The 13,728-nt window shown below is 44.3% G+C and overlaps 1 protein-coding gene across 1 annotated transcript in view; it reads left to right on the forward strand.

Annotated features, from left to right (window-relative positions):
• Positions 1-11,018: 11,018 nt before the first annotated feature.
• The window catches only part of LOC102565401 (gamma-aminobutyric acid type A receptor subunit beta1), a 123,154-nt gene continuing 120,444 nt past the window's right edge, over positions 11,019-13,728 (forward strand). The window contains exons 1-2 of the mRNA XM_059721289.1: positions 11,019-11,039; positions 11,486-11,706. Of these exons, the coding sequence (XP_059577272.1) occupies positions 11,019-11,039; positions 11,486-11,706 (242 nt within the window). The remainder of the gene's footprint in view (positions 11,040-11,485; positions 11,707-13,728) is intronic.

Consider the following 13,728-nt stretch of genomic DNA (forward strand, 5'->3'; position numbering starts at 1 on the left):
CATATGGGCCTAGATAAATCTCTCAAAGACCATTTATTTACACAAATCTGGAAATATCGCCAATCTGGAAATATCATATACATTCATTATAGTCTTTTATCCAACTGCTATATATATTGAGTTCACTGGGGTGTCAGATCCCCATGTGCGAGTGACCCAAATGGTCAGATTACATTGTGACATTCTGTGTCACATCCTATTCTGTCATGATGGAATAGTATGGTGACAAAATGCCACAACAGCCTACATTAGAAACTTCCAATATTATCTGAACGTAATACACATAAGTATATTAACCTCAGTAAGACACTATGACATCAGAAGTGTTAAAATCAAGCATTGATTTTAAATTACATATAAATTATACTGCAGTAAAACTCAAATGATGAAAAACTAAAATACAGGAATAAATGCTCTCCTATACATTACTTAATGAAATTGTAAAATGCTCTTCTGAGTTAGTAGAGTGATTTTAAGCATAATAAACTGATTAGTGTAGATAACCTAGTGTCTGCAGCCCATTCATTCCATCTCCTACAAATTTCTCTTGTTCAAATCAACAATTATCCATCATTCTCATCATGATAATATTATCATCATTATCAAAGTGTATTTATGAGATGGGAGAGGTCATGGGAAGAAGCTGAAGCCTATCTATTACACTATAAATACAGAGCTTTAATTTCTAGATAGTCTAACAAGCAGGAATTATGTTTCCAGCTATGTAAAATTTTACACTTCTTAAACCTGGTTGTCTGAAACGCAAGTACTATCTTATGTATAGAAGACCAGAGTCAGCTAAGAGTGGTTACAGAGGATACATATAACTAGTTAGCAGTAATTCACTACAAACCAAGTGACGGGTGAGAGAGAGACAACATTGCTCTTATTTCTGATTCTGACCAATTCAAAGCTGTATGGGGTTTGTTTGGGTTTTTGTTTTGTTTATTTTTTTCCAGTGTGCATATGATGCACTCATCACTTACAGTAGAAGTAAACACAATTTTGGTTGAATCAAAACCAAATTTGGAGGGTCTGGTTAAATTCTAGCACTGAGAAGGTCTCCAAGCGGAATTTTTGAATGAACATCTTTGTTCACAAGTTTGCTAGTAATATAAATGTTACCATGGAAGAGGTTTCCAGATCTTCATGCTCTAAACTCCTTAATCAGCATTTAGCCATTCGTTAGCTCTCTGCCCACAGATAGATTTAGAAATAGATTGTTGATTCAAAGTAAGCTCATACACAGGCTGGCAAACATCTCAGGTTCCAATAGTCATTCTTTAAATTTTCATGAAGTTTCTTTTAACTAGACACTGCATTATCTAATGAATGCTTGTGAAACAGTTTGCACTCAAGGACTACAGTAACAATGGCTGGCAAAAAGATTGGTCTGCATTTATATCTCTATTCCTGATGTAGTCTTCTGTCATCTGATCATCTAGAGGTGCTCAACCTTTTGGCCCAGTGACCTGGATAAGTGGTGCAGGGCTGGTCCATGATCCAGATCCCAGGCCCCATGTGGTTGGATCAGGCCCTGCACCATCTTGGCCCAGGCCTGGATAACCAGATTGAGCTGAATGCTGCCTCAGCCTGGACCCATATGGCCAGATTGGACCAGATTGAGCCTTAGGCTACCTCAGCCCAGCCCCACCATGGCTGCATCAGGCCCTGTGCCACCACATCTGGCCTCATTATACCTCAGCCCTGCAGGTCCAACCTAGCATGCAGGGCCATACCATTTGGCCTTTGAGTGTCCCCATGGTTCCAGAAATTTGGCAGCAGGGGACCATCAATTAATGTTCCCTGCTATCCTGCCTCCAAAATTTCAGACACTTGGGGAGACCTACAGGACAAATGACTGCTTCATGGGCCGGATTCGCCCTATGAGCCAGGGGTTGAGCATTCATTACCTAAAGCATAGAAGGCAGGGTAGATATGCACCTTTATAGACTAACTAGATAAGACACATAGAGAGATCACAAGCTCTCATGGGCTGAAGCTCACTTCATCAGATGCTAGAGGCTAATGAACTCATACAAAGGCTTCAAGAGTTTTTTGCAGACATGCCCCCCCCCCCAAAAATATGTGTGTTGCATTAAAAAAAAAGATATATGGTTTTCACCTACTGATAGATTCTTCTAAAACTTAAACATAGTCTTCTTAGTCCATTTGTAATTGCACCGTATGGCACATGCCATAACATTCTGTAGTCCTTCCTCCTTTTGGGTAAACAAATGTCCCTTCTTCTGTGTTCTACTACATGGCATTCAGAAAACCTCGTAATTCATTTTCTCATCCCAGAAACATGACATTTCAAAACAGCAAAATATTAGTATAGAAATAATTGCTTGTTCTGTATGATTGCTCTATTGCATGTTCCCATAGTCCTCTAATCTTTTTCCCAGTTGTTCCTTATGTGAAATCATTTCACCAAAGAAACAACAAATCCTGCTTCAGCCAAATGTGTCAGACTGTATTGAGTAGAAGATAATCATCAGATACATCAAAACAATTTGATTGTTAACGTGGTAGAAATTAACCTCCAGGAAGGTGACTATGCCCTTGAACAATTTAGAACAGTATACAAAAAATACAGACAACTCCATTAAAATTACTGAAGCATAAACAATTATCATATATTTATAGGAAAATTTTGTAGTTATACTTTATTGTACTCAAATAGATTTTAATATAAGCAGGCACAATGCAAACAAAAGTGCAAAATCCCTAAAACTGCTCATTATCAGCAAAAACATTTTTTAACTCTATATATGATTTCCTGCCATTCTAATTAATGATCAGAGACTTTTAAAACCTAAAAATAGTTTGATTCCTTAATGTTTGATTCCTTCAAAGAATAGTGTTATTAAATTCTAACCCCAACCATGTCACAAAGAACAGGGTTTTTTCAGCCCTGTGGTCTCATCACCTTTCATTGCAGTAAAAATGTGGATATCATATTGATTCAAACATGTTATCTTGTTCACTAAAACCAAGTACTAGCAATTTTCCATAAAAGGCTAAGAGAGCTATTAGTTTTCATGGTTAAAATATTTAAATTAAATATTAACATTCCCTGGTTTTGATTTTAATTAAAATGGTATAATCCCAGGTAAAGTGATAATTAATGTTCCTACTATATCTTACACTAGCACTTTCTTCACAAAGCAAAGGTCTCCAAAAGTAAAATTGGAGTCATTCTGTTGAGTTAAATATCATCACAACTTATTGTTCTCTAATTTATACAATCAGGAAGGATTTTTGTTCTTAACATGAAGCTCCGTGTATCATACTAAGGTATTTCAGCTTGCTTTAGTTGTACGTTAAAAACTGATACCAAGTGTCCATATTCAGAGGTGTTATTCTTTCTATAGCAATGCTATGGCAGCTATAAGTGAAGTGTCTTTGTCACAGGGCGCTAAAGTGCCTCCTCCTTTATTTTACACAAAATTAAACCAGATCTTTCTTTTTCTTATCTTTTCCCATTTGCTCCATGGGTCTATGCGTATGTTTGCTTTTGGACAACACCTTCTCTTGTATAAGACCAGTAATGCTAGGTGCTATTGAGAGAATAGTTGTTGGAATCTTAGATCAGTCAGAGGTAGTAATTGCAGTAATTCATTTCTTCCTATCCACTAAGGAAACGTGCAGATTGACATCTCATTTGAAAATTTTCCTGGAAAGCCCCCTTCCACAGCCACAGGCAGATATTATATTTATCATTACAACAAATTGTAATTTGCCACATGTTTAACCAATTTATAGCATTATAAAATGGTAAACCAGCCACAAAGATGTTTCACATTTAATGCATTTAATTTGGAGCCACACTGTTGAGTTAAACATCAGCATGACTCATTGTTCTCTAACTTATGTAATCATAAAGGATTTCTAATTTAACTGGAATATCTTTTTGGTTGGTTTTCATCCAGCTTTAAATTCAATGAATGTCATGAGTCCTGGAGCTGGTGCTGGCCCCTGCCCAATTCCAAGAATCAGCTAATCATGATCCTCTGCCAAACTGGGACCCAGGGCTACCCCCTGCTGTCAGGGGCCCTAACAGGCAGTCCAGTCAGGACTAATTGCTTAGTTGAGTAAATCTACCACAAGCTCTAACTGGCATCCCTACTTCGTCTGATGAACCACGTGGCCACTGCTAGGGTCTCCTTATTGGCTATTGAGGGCAGCAATCCAATTTCACCCATTAATATAACATGTGCCAGCAGACTTTAGGCCAGCCGAAGTTTTTCATGAAGGTCCCTTATGATAAGCTTTTCTGGACTCCGTGCTCTTGAGCTTTCTGAATTCTGACCCTACTAACTCTGTTTCTGGATTCTGTCTGTTTAAAAATTCCCCTTGGCTTTGACTCAGATTCTGACTCCTGAGTTCTTACTTGGCCCCTACCTTGGACTCTGCTCCTGGAATTCCCTCTTGGTTTGGATATCTTAGACTCTGCCTCTGGATCCTTCCCTCCCCTGGTGACCTACCCACAAACCAGACTGCCTACACCCAGTCCTGACACCTGCCCAATGTTGACAAACAGCTGATCATTCAGATCTGTCAAGGTGCAGCCCCAGTGTTTGGGGCACAGCCGTCCACTGCCAGATCCCAGTTCTTGGCACCTGGGATGCAGGCATTCTTTAATGGCTTCCTGCATACCAGCAGTTGTGCAATTAGGATTTGAGGAATTTTATCGTCAGTTCCAAAAATCAAGTATCCTGCCATATACATGTGGGCATAACATTTTTCAGATCCCAATCATTCCATTAAATTAATGTGCTCCAGGAAAGATAATCATGACCCTAATCCCAGACCTGTCCTTAACCTCCTCTAAGGGAGATCCAGTCCATGCTCTGAAATAATTTGAAAGTCCTCTGAGAAAAGTAAATCCTGGGAGAGTGCCAAACTCACTAAGTCCTTGCTCCATGTTGGAACAACATATACCCAGTTCAATTCACTTTGTTAAATTCAACATGTTTTGTTTATAACAGTAGTATTCATTAATAGTTATAGTCTATAGTAAGAAGGTTGGCAGAAGTTTGTTGCATCCTGTTCAAACTGTTTCTATTTCCACTGCAACTTTGATGACAAGGATACATTTTAAGAAATGGAGGATTTCAATGCTGTCAAGTCAATGATTATGGAAATACTGAGCACTTAGCAGCCATAAATCAAAACTTACTGTCTGTGCATAGCCTAAATCACAGACTTATCATCAGATGCCATTAAATACGTTTAATATGCATTCAGGGTAGAGTCTGTGTTCATGCTGCTATAAAGTAGTATTTAATTTTCCCTGACACAGACCTTAGCAATTGAAGGGCTCCTTCAGAAAGGGAAATAGGGACCTATGTCTTATTTTCTCTTGAATCAGTGCAGGCAGAATTGTGCACTTTACATTCCCTGACAGCTTGATAGAATACAAGCTAGGAAGTCACAGATCTTGGCAAAATAGTCAAGTCACTAACTAGGCTTAAGCAATAGTTGCCTTGCACCTTACTATTCTTTGGAAAGCCTTACCCAAAGCCCACAGATGGCAATAGGTGTCTTTCCACAATATAGGGAGACAAATAGAGAGAGAGATCACTAGTGTTAACTGAGGAACTTTGCGGTAGCTCTGCTTATTATAACAGAGCCAAAGTTTACAGTCTATAGTTTTAAATATGAGAAAATATATTTTGAATGTTTGCAGTGCATAGTAAAATGCCATGAAGACTCGGGTTCCAGAAGCAGTATGGCCATAATAATGCACCCTTCTGACTGGGATGTTATACCTTCTCAGACTGAGCAGGGAACTGTGCTAATATAAACTTTCTTCAGTACCAAATCCAGCTTGCTGAGAGCTAGCGTAGGTATCTTTAAAGAGTATCAGGGAGTGTAAACAAAGCCAAGGTGAGTTCTTATATTTAAAATGTATGGTCCCTTTGCTAGTGAGGTATCACTACACTTTCTATTTTACCTCTTGTGCCTACCAGTCCTTTTTTTTTTTTTTCTTTTTTTTTTTTTTTTTTACTTTTCTACCATTGAAAGCTCTTTAAAAGAAATACTAGCTATTGTTCATCCTTCTCCCTGCCCACCTTCACTGTAATAAACCACCCCACCCCCCGCCCCAAACCTGTAAGTTTGGCTAACCAATTGCATAACCTCTCAAAAAATAATTTGCCTTCTCTGCCTTCACAGATCCTCTAAAATTGCTTTGTACACTGCTCTCTTTCTGATTCAGTTTCATACCACTTTAATATTTTGGAGGTTTGTTCTATGCCCTATTGCAGGGGTGGGCAAAATACAGGCTGCATCCAGCCCATGAGGCCATTCTATCAGGCCTGCAGGGCCCCTAAAACACTTAGTTTCACAGTTTCATAGTAGTTATGGGTCAGAAGGGACCTATATAGATCATCTAGTCCTACCCCCCGTAACTGGCTGGAGCACACATGACCCCAGACAGGTGTTCGTCCAACCTCTTTTTTGAATTTACCCAAGGTAGGAGCAAGGACCACTTTGCTAGGAAGTTTGTTCCAGATCCTAGCCACCCTAACAGTGAAATAGTGCCTCCTAATCTCTAATCTGAACCTATTCTCCAGCAGCTTCTGGCCATTGTTCCTCATCACCCCAGGTGCTGCTGGGGGGAATAGGACCCATCCTATTTGCTGCTGATCTCACCTAACGAGTTTGTAGGCAGCCACCAAATCCCCCCTCAGCCTCCGTTTGCTGAGGCTGAACAGGTTCACGTCCCTCAGCCTCTCCTCATAGGGCCTGCCCTGTTGCCCTCAAACCAAGCAGGTGGCCCTCCTCTGGACCATCTCCAGGCAGGCCACATCTTTCTTAAAGTGCAGTGCCCAGAACTGGATGCAGTACTCCAATTGAGGCTGGACCAATGTCATGTAGAGGGGGAGTATCACCTCTCTGGACCGGCTTGAGATGCATCTTTAGATGCATGACAAGGTGCGGTTGGCTTTGTTGGCTGTGGTCTGGCATTGGCGGCTCATGTTCATCTTGGAGTCAGTAATGACTCCAAGATCCCTTTCCACCTCTGTGCTCTCAAGGGGAAAGCCCCCCAGCTTGTATGTATGCTGTGGATTCATTCTCCACAGGTGCAGCACCCTGCACTTATCCATACTGAAGCCCATCCTATTACCATCTGCCCACTTCTGTAGTCTGTCTAAATCTAATTGCAGCCTCTCTCTCCCTTCAAGCGTGCCTACCTCTCCCCACATCTTGGTGTCATCAGCAAACCTGGACAACGTGTTTTCCACCCCCTCGTCCAAGTCGCTGATGAAGATGTTGAACAGCATAGGCCCCAGGACCGAACCCCACTATTTACATCCTTCCAGGTCGAGTATGACCCATCCACCACCACTGTCTGGGTGTGCCCCATCAACTTAGAAAATTAATATTTACCTGTCTTTGGTTCCTGTCAAAAATGAACCAGGGACAGTGGGGCCCAGGGGAAGCCCAGTGGGCTGCCACAACAGCAGGGCCCGCCTGGATCCACCCCCCAGCTGGAAGTCCCAGCAGGGGCTTCTGGCCTGGGACCATGTGGCTATACCAGTACCAGAAACTCAAGTAAGGGGGGGAAGGGCAGGGGAGGACCGTGGGCAGGGAAGGAGCCTGGGGAAAAACTGAGCCTGGGGAAAAGCAGCCCCTCACCCACCCTGTGGCTGGTGCTCCCTGCTGCAGCCACTTGCAGCCCACACAGGGCTGCCCTGAGCAGACACAGGCAGCCCCACATGGGCTGCAAGTGGCTGCAGCACAGAGTAGCAGTCACGGGGAGGGGGCAGGGCCACTTTTCCCAGCTTGTAACCCACCCCCACAGCCAGCCTGGGCCCTGTGTCAACTCTGGGCTTGCCTGTTGGGGCTGCACATGGTGGCAGCAGCTGCGGCCCCCACAACTTGCCACGGCCAGCAATGTTTGCTGCTGCTGCCTGCCCAGAGCTCACACACTGGGCAGCCCGGAGCTGGCACGGGGCCCAGGCTGGCAGCAGGGGCAGGTTACAAGCTGGTGCTGAGTGCAAGGAAAAGCAACCCCTCGCCCACCCTGTGGCTGATGCCCCACACTGCAGCTGCTCGCAGCCTGTGTGGGTCTGCCTGTGCCTGCTCAGGACAGCCCCACACAGGTGCAGCAGGGAGCGCTGACCACAGGATGGGGGAGGGGCTGCTTTTACCCCATGATCAGCATCTGCTCGTTCCCTGCGGGGGAGCAGGGGGTTGGGGCTGTACACTGTCCCCTGCCTGTACCATGGGGTGGGGGGGCACTGGGAGTGAGCGGGTGCATTAGGCCCACACCAGTGTCACAGGACCAGCACCGATGGGGCCAGAGTAGGGTGGCAGGAGTACAGGGTCCCAGCTGGCAGAGGCTTTATGGAGCTGGGCCAGTTCCCCCTCTCCCTGCTGGTGCAGCCCAGTCTGGCTCCACAAACCCCTGCCAGCCTGTGCCCCGCTCTGGGCCCCACTGGTGCTGGCCCTGGGACATTGGTCCCAAGGCATTGGGTCATTGGTTCCAAGATGGTGACCAGGGGGGCAGGGCATCTGTCAAGGGGTGGACCTACCCATGTGGCCCTCAACAGCTTGCCAGAACTGCGTAAGCTGCCCTCCGCCTGAAATAATTGCCCGCCCCTGCCCTATTGTGTGATCAAAGTTGCTCCTCAGAGAAATAAAGAGAACACCCACACTTTCCTATTAGTTGCTTTCAATGGGCAGATCTAGGATGTTTAAAAGGGGGTGCAGGTTGCGTGGTACATTATCACAGAACAGAATGCACATTTTTCTCCAATTAAAAAAACCTAGAAGGTCTACTAATATGGTAGGGGTTTAGGGCTATATTATTCAGTTTATGATCCAAGCAAAAACAAATAGAGCTGAATCTATGGGGGACTGACTACAAGCTCCAACATGAGGAAGGCATCTGGTTCCAGGGAGGCTTAACTGTTAGCCCTCATCCTGGCCACAGTCAGAACTGCTCCCTGCATGAGCCCCGAAGACACTCTATGATGGCCCCAAAGTGCTCCTCATTGCCCTTCATGCATTGCCCCTGCCACCTCAAGTGCTATCTGACTCTACTCTGTCCCTCATCCCACCTATATGCTCAGCCCCATTCTATTATGTTCCAAACCCATGAGACCCCATCTTTCTCACTTCCAACTGAGTCCTCCAAAGCCCCCTGAGCACTCAAACCTCACTGCAGCCCCTTATACCACCTGCCCCCCTCATCCATAATCCCTCTTGCTCCAAACCCCCCTCATACTCCATTTCACCCCCACAGATCCCACCATTCCCTATCTATTGCCCCATACCTCTCTGCTTCCATAATGCCCCCACCCCTCTTAAGCCCACACCCCTCTCCTCTGCTAGCCCCCTCCCCCTAAAGACCCTTAGTGCCATCTAACCCCTCATGAGCCCCCATAAGCCCTTTGCCCTCAACCTCTACCAAACAGTCCTCCCCTACTCCTCATAGTGCCCAACCATTGGAGAGGCAGGGGCAAGGCTGTAACCATCTTTCCCCACCCCACAGCATGCCTATAGGTGGTCTCCACTCAACCTACAGAAACAAACAGTTGGGGTTAGGCAAGGACTCTCTTCAGTGCCTACTTGGAAGACCAACCCCTCTAGATCTGCCCATGCCTAACTTTATGCCTCCACTCGCCCTCCCCCAAGATCCACCGCTGATCTCTTCCTATGCTTGCTGACTCCAGGCAGACCCCTGAGTAAGGTAGCAGTATCTTCCATCCCTCCTCAGCCTTGTGCAGAAACTCGAGGTGGTAAGACTGGGTAAATGTTAGGCCCACCCAGATTCCAGTCTCTTCCAGAGTCCAGTGGAGGAAGGTTTATACCTGCTAAGGTTTACACTGCCAAGTCTGCTCTTGAACAACCCCCCCCCCCGCCCCCCACCCCAAAACAGAAAACCCCTGGACTCACCACTCCTGCTAGCAGAGGGGTGATCCTCACTGCTCCCCATTGCCCCACACCATGTGGAGCACTCCACATGAGCCTCACTGCAGAACCGATGAGTCCCAGGGCTTTTCTTGGTTTTGGGGGGTTTTTTAAAGTCAGAGCTGCCCTGGGTGGGGCACCTTTGGGGGAGCTGGGGGAGTGAGGGGGGGTTGGGGGGGCTCATGCATGGGGCAGTGGGGGGAAGCAGCGATCACACATACACCCCCCGCCTGGCAGCACCCAGTGAGCACTGGGGCTTTTTTAACAAGTGCCGGAAATTGGGGCGGGCGGGGCAGCCATTGCCAGGCTGGGAGAGGGGTAGGGGATGGGCCTGGCTGGCTTGGAGATTCAGCCGAATCAAATTGGGACAGTGATTCGAATCAACGAATTGAATCACTGTCCCCCGAATTGGCCGAATCTGAATCCAAAGCGAATATTAGCAGCTTCGCAGAGGCCTAGTAGATATTCCCATGGTGGGGCTTGGGGAGCGAGGGAGGGTCGGGGGGCTCATGGCACAGCCCTCTCCATGCAGCATGGAGCAGTGGGGGGCAGCAGAGATCACCCCTCTGCCAGGCAGCACCCAGTGAGTGGGGCTTTTTTTAAAGTACCGAGCTGGGGTGGGCGGGGGGTCAGGGGGCTAGCAGGGGTCCCCCCCCCATGGTCCCCTTCCCCTCCCCCCTCCCCCGCCCTCTACTTACCAGCTCCTAGTCTGGCTGCAGCTCCCTGATGCAGCCACCAGGGACTGTCTGAATCATCAAAGCTCTCCAAATCTTTTCTGAAGATTCAGAGATCTTTGAATCAATTTGAACCTTTTAATTGGTCCCCTGATGCGATTTGGATTTGGAGATTCAGCCACCAAATCGGGCCAAATCTCCTCTGAATCATATCACCACCCAAAGCTTTGCACACCCCTAATATTCAGCATATCAATTCCTTATACAAAGATATTCAATATTCAGGTCCAGAAATTCCTTTGTTATCATAGAGGACACAACTCCTGCATGGCTACAATGGTGGGTTTGGATTGTTGGCATTAACAACCAGGGCTTGAAAAGTACATGAATTTGTGTTTTGAGACAATATTCATTATGGAGAACACACTGTCTTTGGTAGGTGTGGGGATTTTTCAGAGGGAACCCAAGAGAACATATCAAAGGAGGCTCCTCCAGTTGCTTTGTACAACTACTTACTGATGTCATCCACATGCAGCTGTCTTGAAAAGTATCAAGAAATATGTAGTATATAGTCTGCAGTCTAAAATTCTTTAATGCTATTCCCTAATGCACAAGTACCATGTATATGCTGTTCAATATATGAGAAGACTTTTATGCCTACTTGGGTTTTCAGAGGCTACAAGACTCTTTCAACTTGCCACAAGTAATCCACAGCTGTTTTATTTACAGTCACATTTTCAGTCATTCTTAACCTTCCAAGTGTGGGATTGATAGTAACTTAATTATTCAACTTATAGGTATCAAAACCAAGCTATCAATAATTTAAACACTGAGCCAAATACCCAACTACCAATATACCTTTTCTCTTTTTTTGCTCCCAGGATTACACACTCACTATGTATTTCCAGCAGTCCTGGAGAGATAAAAGGCTTTCTTACTCTGGAATTCCTTTGAATCTAACTTTGGACAACAGAGTAGCTGATCAGCTCTGGGTTCCAGACACGTATTTCCAAAATGACAAGAAGTCATTTGTTCACGGGGTAACAGTGAAAAATCGAATGATTCGGCTACATCCGGATGGGACCGTCCTTTATGGCTTACGGTACGTAATATTTTGTCATACATTTAACTGGTTTCCCTATATTGGAATAGAGGTATGCACCACGGAGGCAGCCAAGGTTTATTCAAGTGTACTAGAACTCTACGTTGAAATAAAAGAGTGTTCCACCCATAGCATTGGAACAATACTTAGGGTAACCTCTGGCAATCTTCCACAACACAATTACTATTTATATCTGTGACTAATGTAAAAACCTAATGCCTCCACAGCTTTTGGCTCTTTTGAGCATATTATTAATGCACTGGTAAAGAATCAAAAAGCATGGAGTGCTTTTAGTTTGTAGAGTGCAGTCACTACCTTACTCAGGAAAGAGTAGACAAAGTTAAAAACAATTGAATTAATGTACAAAAAATAGGTCATCCAAAACATGTGCAGTCCCATGATCTCCAGCTTTTTCTTCCATGTTTAGCTTTGTCATTGAACATAGGTGGTTCAGATTTTCAGTCAATCCAATTTCCCAACCTCATCAAAAGAAGTTCTTAGTAAACTGCAAGCATTCATAACAGCCAAAATTGTTCTCTGTAAGCACCAAGGGAAGTTGTAGATAATGGACATTTTTGTCTTCACCAAATCAAAAGAACTAGGTTTGGGAACTGCGGGGATGATCCATTCAAAAAACTTAAAAGTAAATAGGCATGAGCATTGTTAACAATGGGGATATGTAATCTATTTTAAGGTATTTCAAAGATATTTTTGCGTATTGAAAACATTGTCCTGGAAGCATTGCTGCATTCAGGCTTAACCTAATGTGTAAGTGTACTGCTCTGCTAGTAAGCATATAGGGCCAGATTCCTTGTGCCACAGCTGGTTTGAGGAGAATTCTCCTGATGCAAGAACAATGCAAATGCATCTTACATATATATTGTATATTGCAAGCCCTAATCTATGGGGCAGGGCTAGAGGGTGCACACTCTTAATACTTCTTGTTATCAAGCTGCACAGGCAGTTATGAGGATGGCCCATAGGATGCTCTAACTTATGCCATGGCTCTTTCAGTCCCTCCTTCCAGATAGCAAGCATGAGAAATCACTCCATGTTGCAAGACACAGCATGGAATTTAGCACATTGCATATAGGTACATTGCTTGTGCAAAAATATGAACACTCTGCAAGGAGGAGATGACTGATCAATCAGTGTGTGTGTGTGTGTGTGTGTGTATATACAGATTTCAAAAGGTTGGGTATGACCTTGCTTGGGAATGCAGTGTGCATTTAGAAACACTAAACTGCCACTGTCCCTCACAGAGTGGAATAAAGCTAATTGCATAACTGAAAGCAATTATTTACCAAATAGGCTCTTTTTTGAAAGCAGAGTGGAACAAAATCACACACAATGTTTTCATACTCAGCACCAGCTATAAATTCACCACCTTTGAGCAATACACAGCAGTAATGTAGACAAAACAACAAATACTGTGGTATGCCGTGTATCATACATCTTTTGTTCAAAAGAAAAAAACCCTGATGTTTTGTTTTCTCTTTCATCTCATTGAAGTGTGCATATTAGGGTAGTAGGTCTTGTTCATAAACACAAGTTGACTGTTATATAAAGGAAGCAGGCTCCATTAGAAGCTAATCTCACCAATGAAGTCCTAGATATTTTCTTATTACTTCCCTTTTTACTGAACTAATATTCTGGTATTGGGCTAATGTAGAGGCTCCGGATGGCGCTTGAAATCAGATACATCTAGCATTACTATTCACAGTGTGAAAGCTACTGGAGCCATAAGATAAGGCTCTGAACAGAGACACTACATAAATGTCTTTTGAGTATGATTGGCTGAAGGTGGCCTTTAGTATGAAGGTAATCACGGAAAAGGAAGGTCCATGAAAACATCCAATATATTGAAAATGATCGGTGCTCCCCCTCTACCTTTCTACTTCTCAAGTCATAAATCTGCATTTCTGTTTGAACCCTTTGTTAAATAGACATTGATTTTTGAGAATCATTTTTAAGGGCTGATTTTCATTGCAAACTTTCTGCCAGTAGACAGCTGATGCCACA

This window comes from Alligator mississippiensis, chromosome 2 (assembly GCF_030867095.1).
Source record: "Alligator mississippiensis isolate rAllMis1 chromosome 2, rAllMis1, whole genome shotgun sequence".
NCBI classification, from domain to species: Eukaryota; Metazoa; Chordata; order Crocodylia; family Alligatoridae; genus Alligator; species Alligator mississippiensis.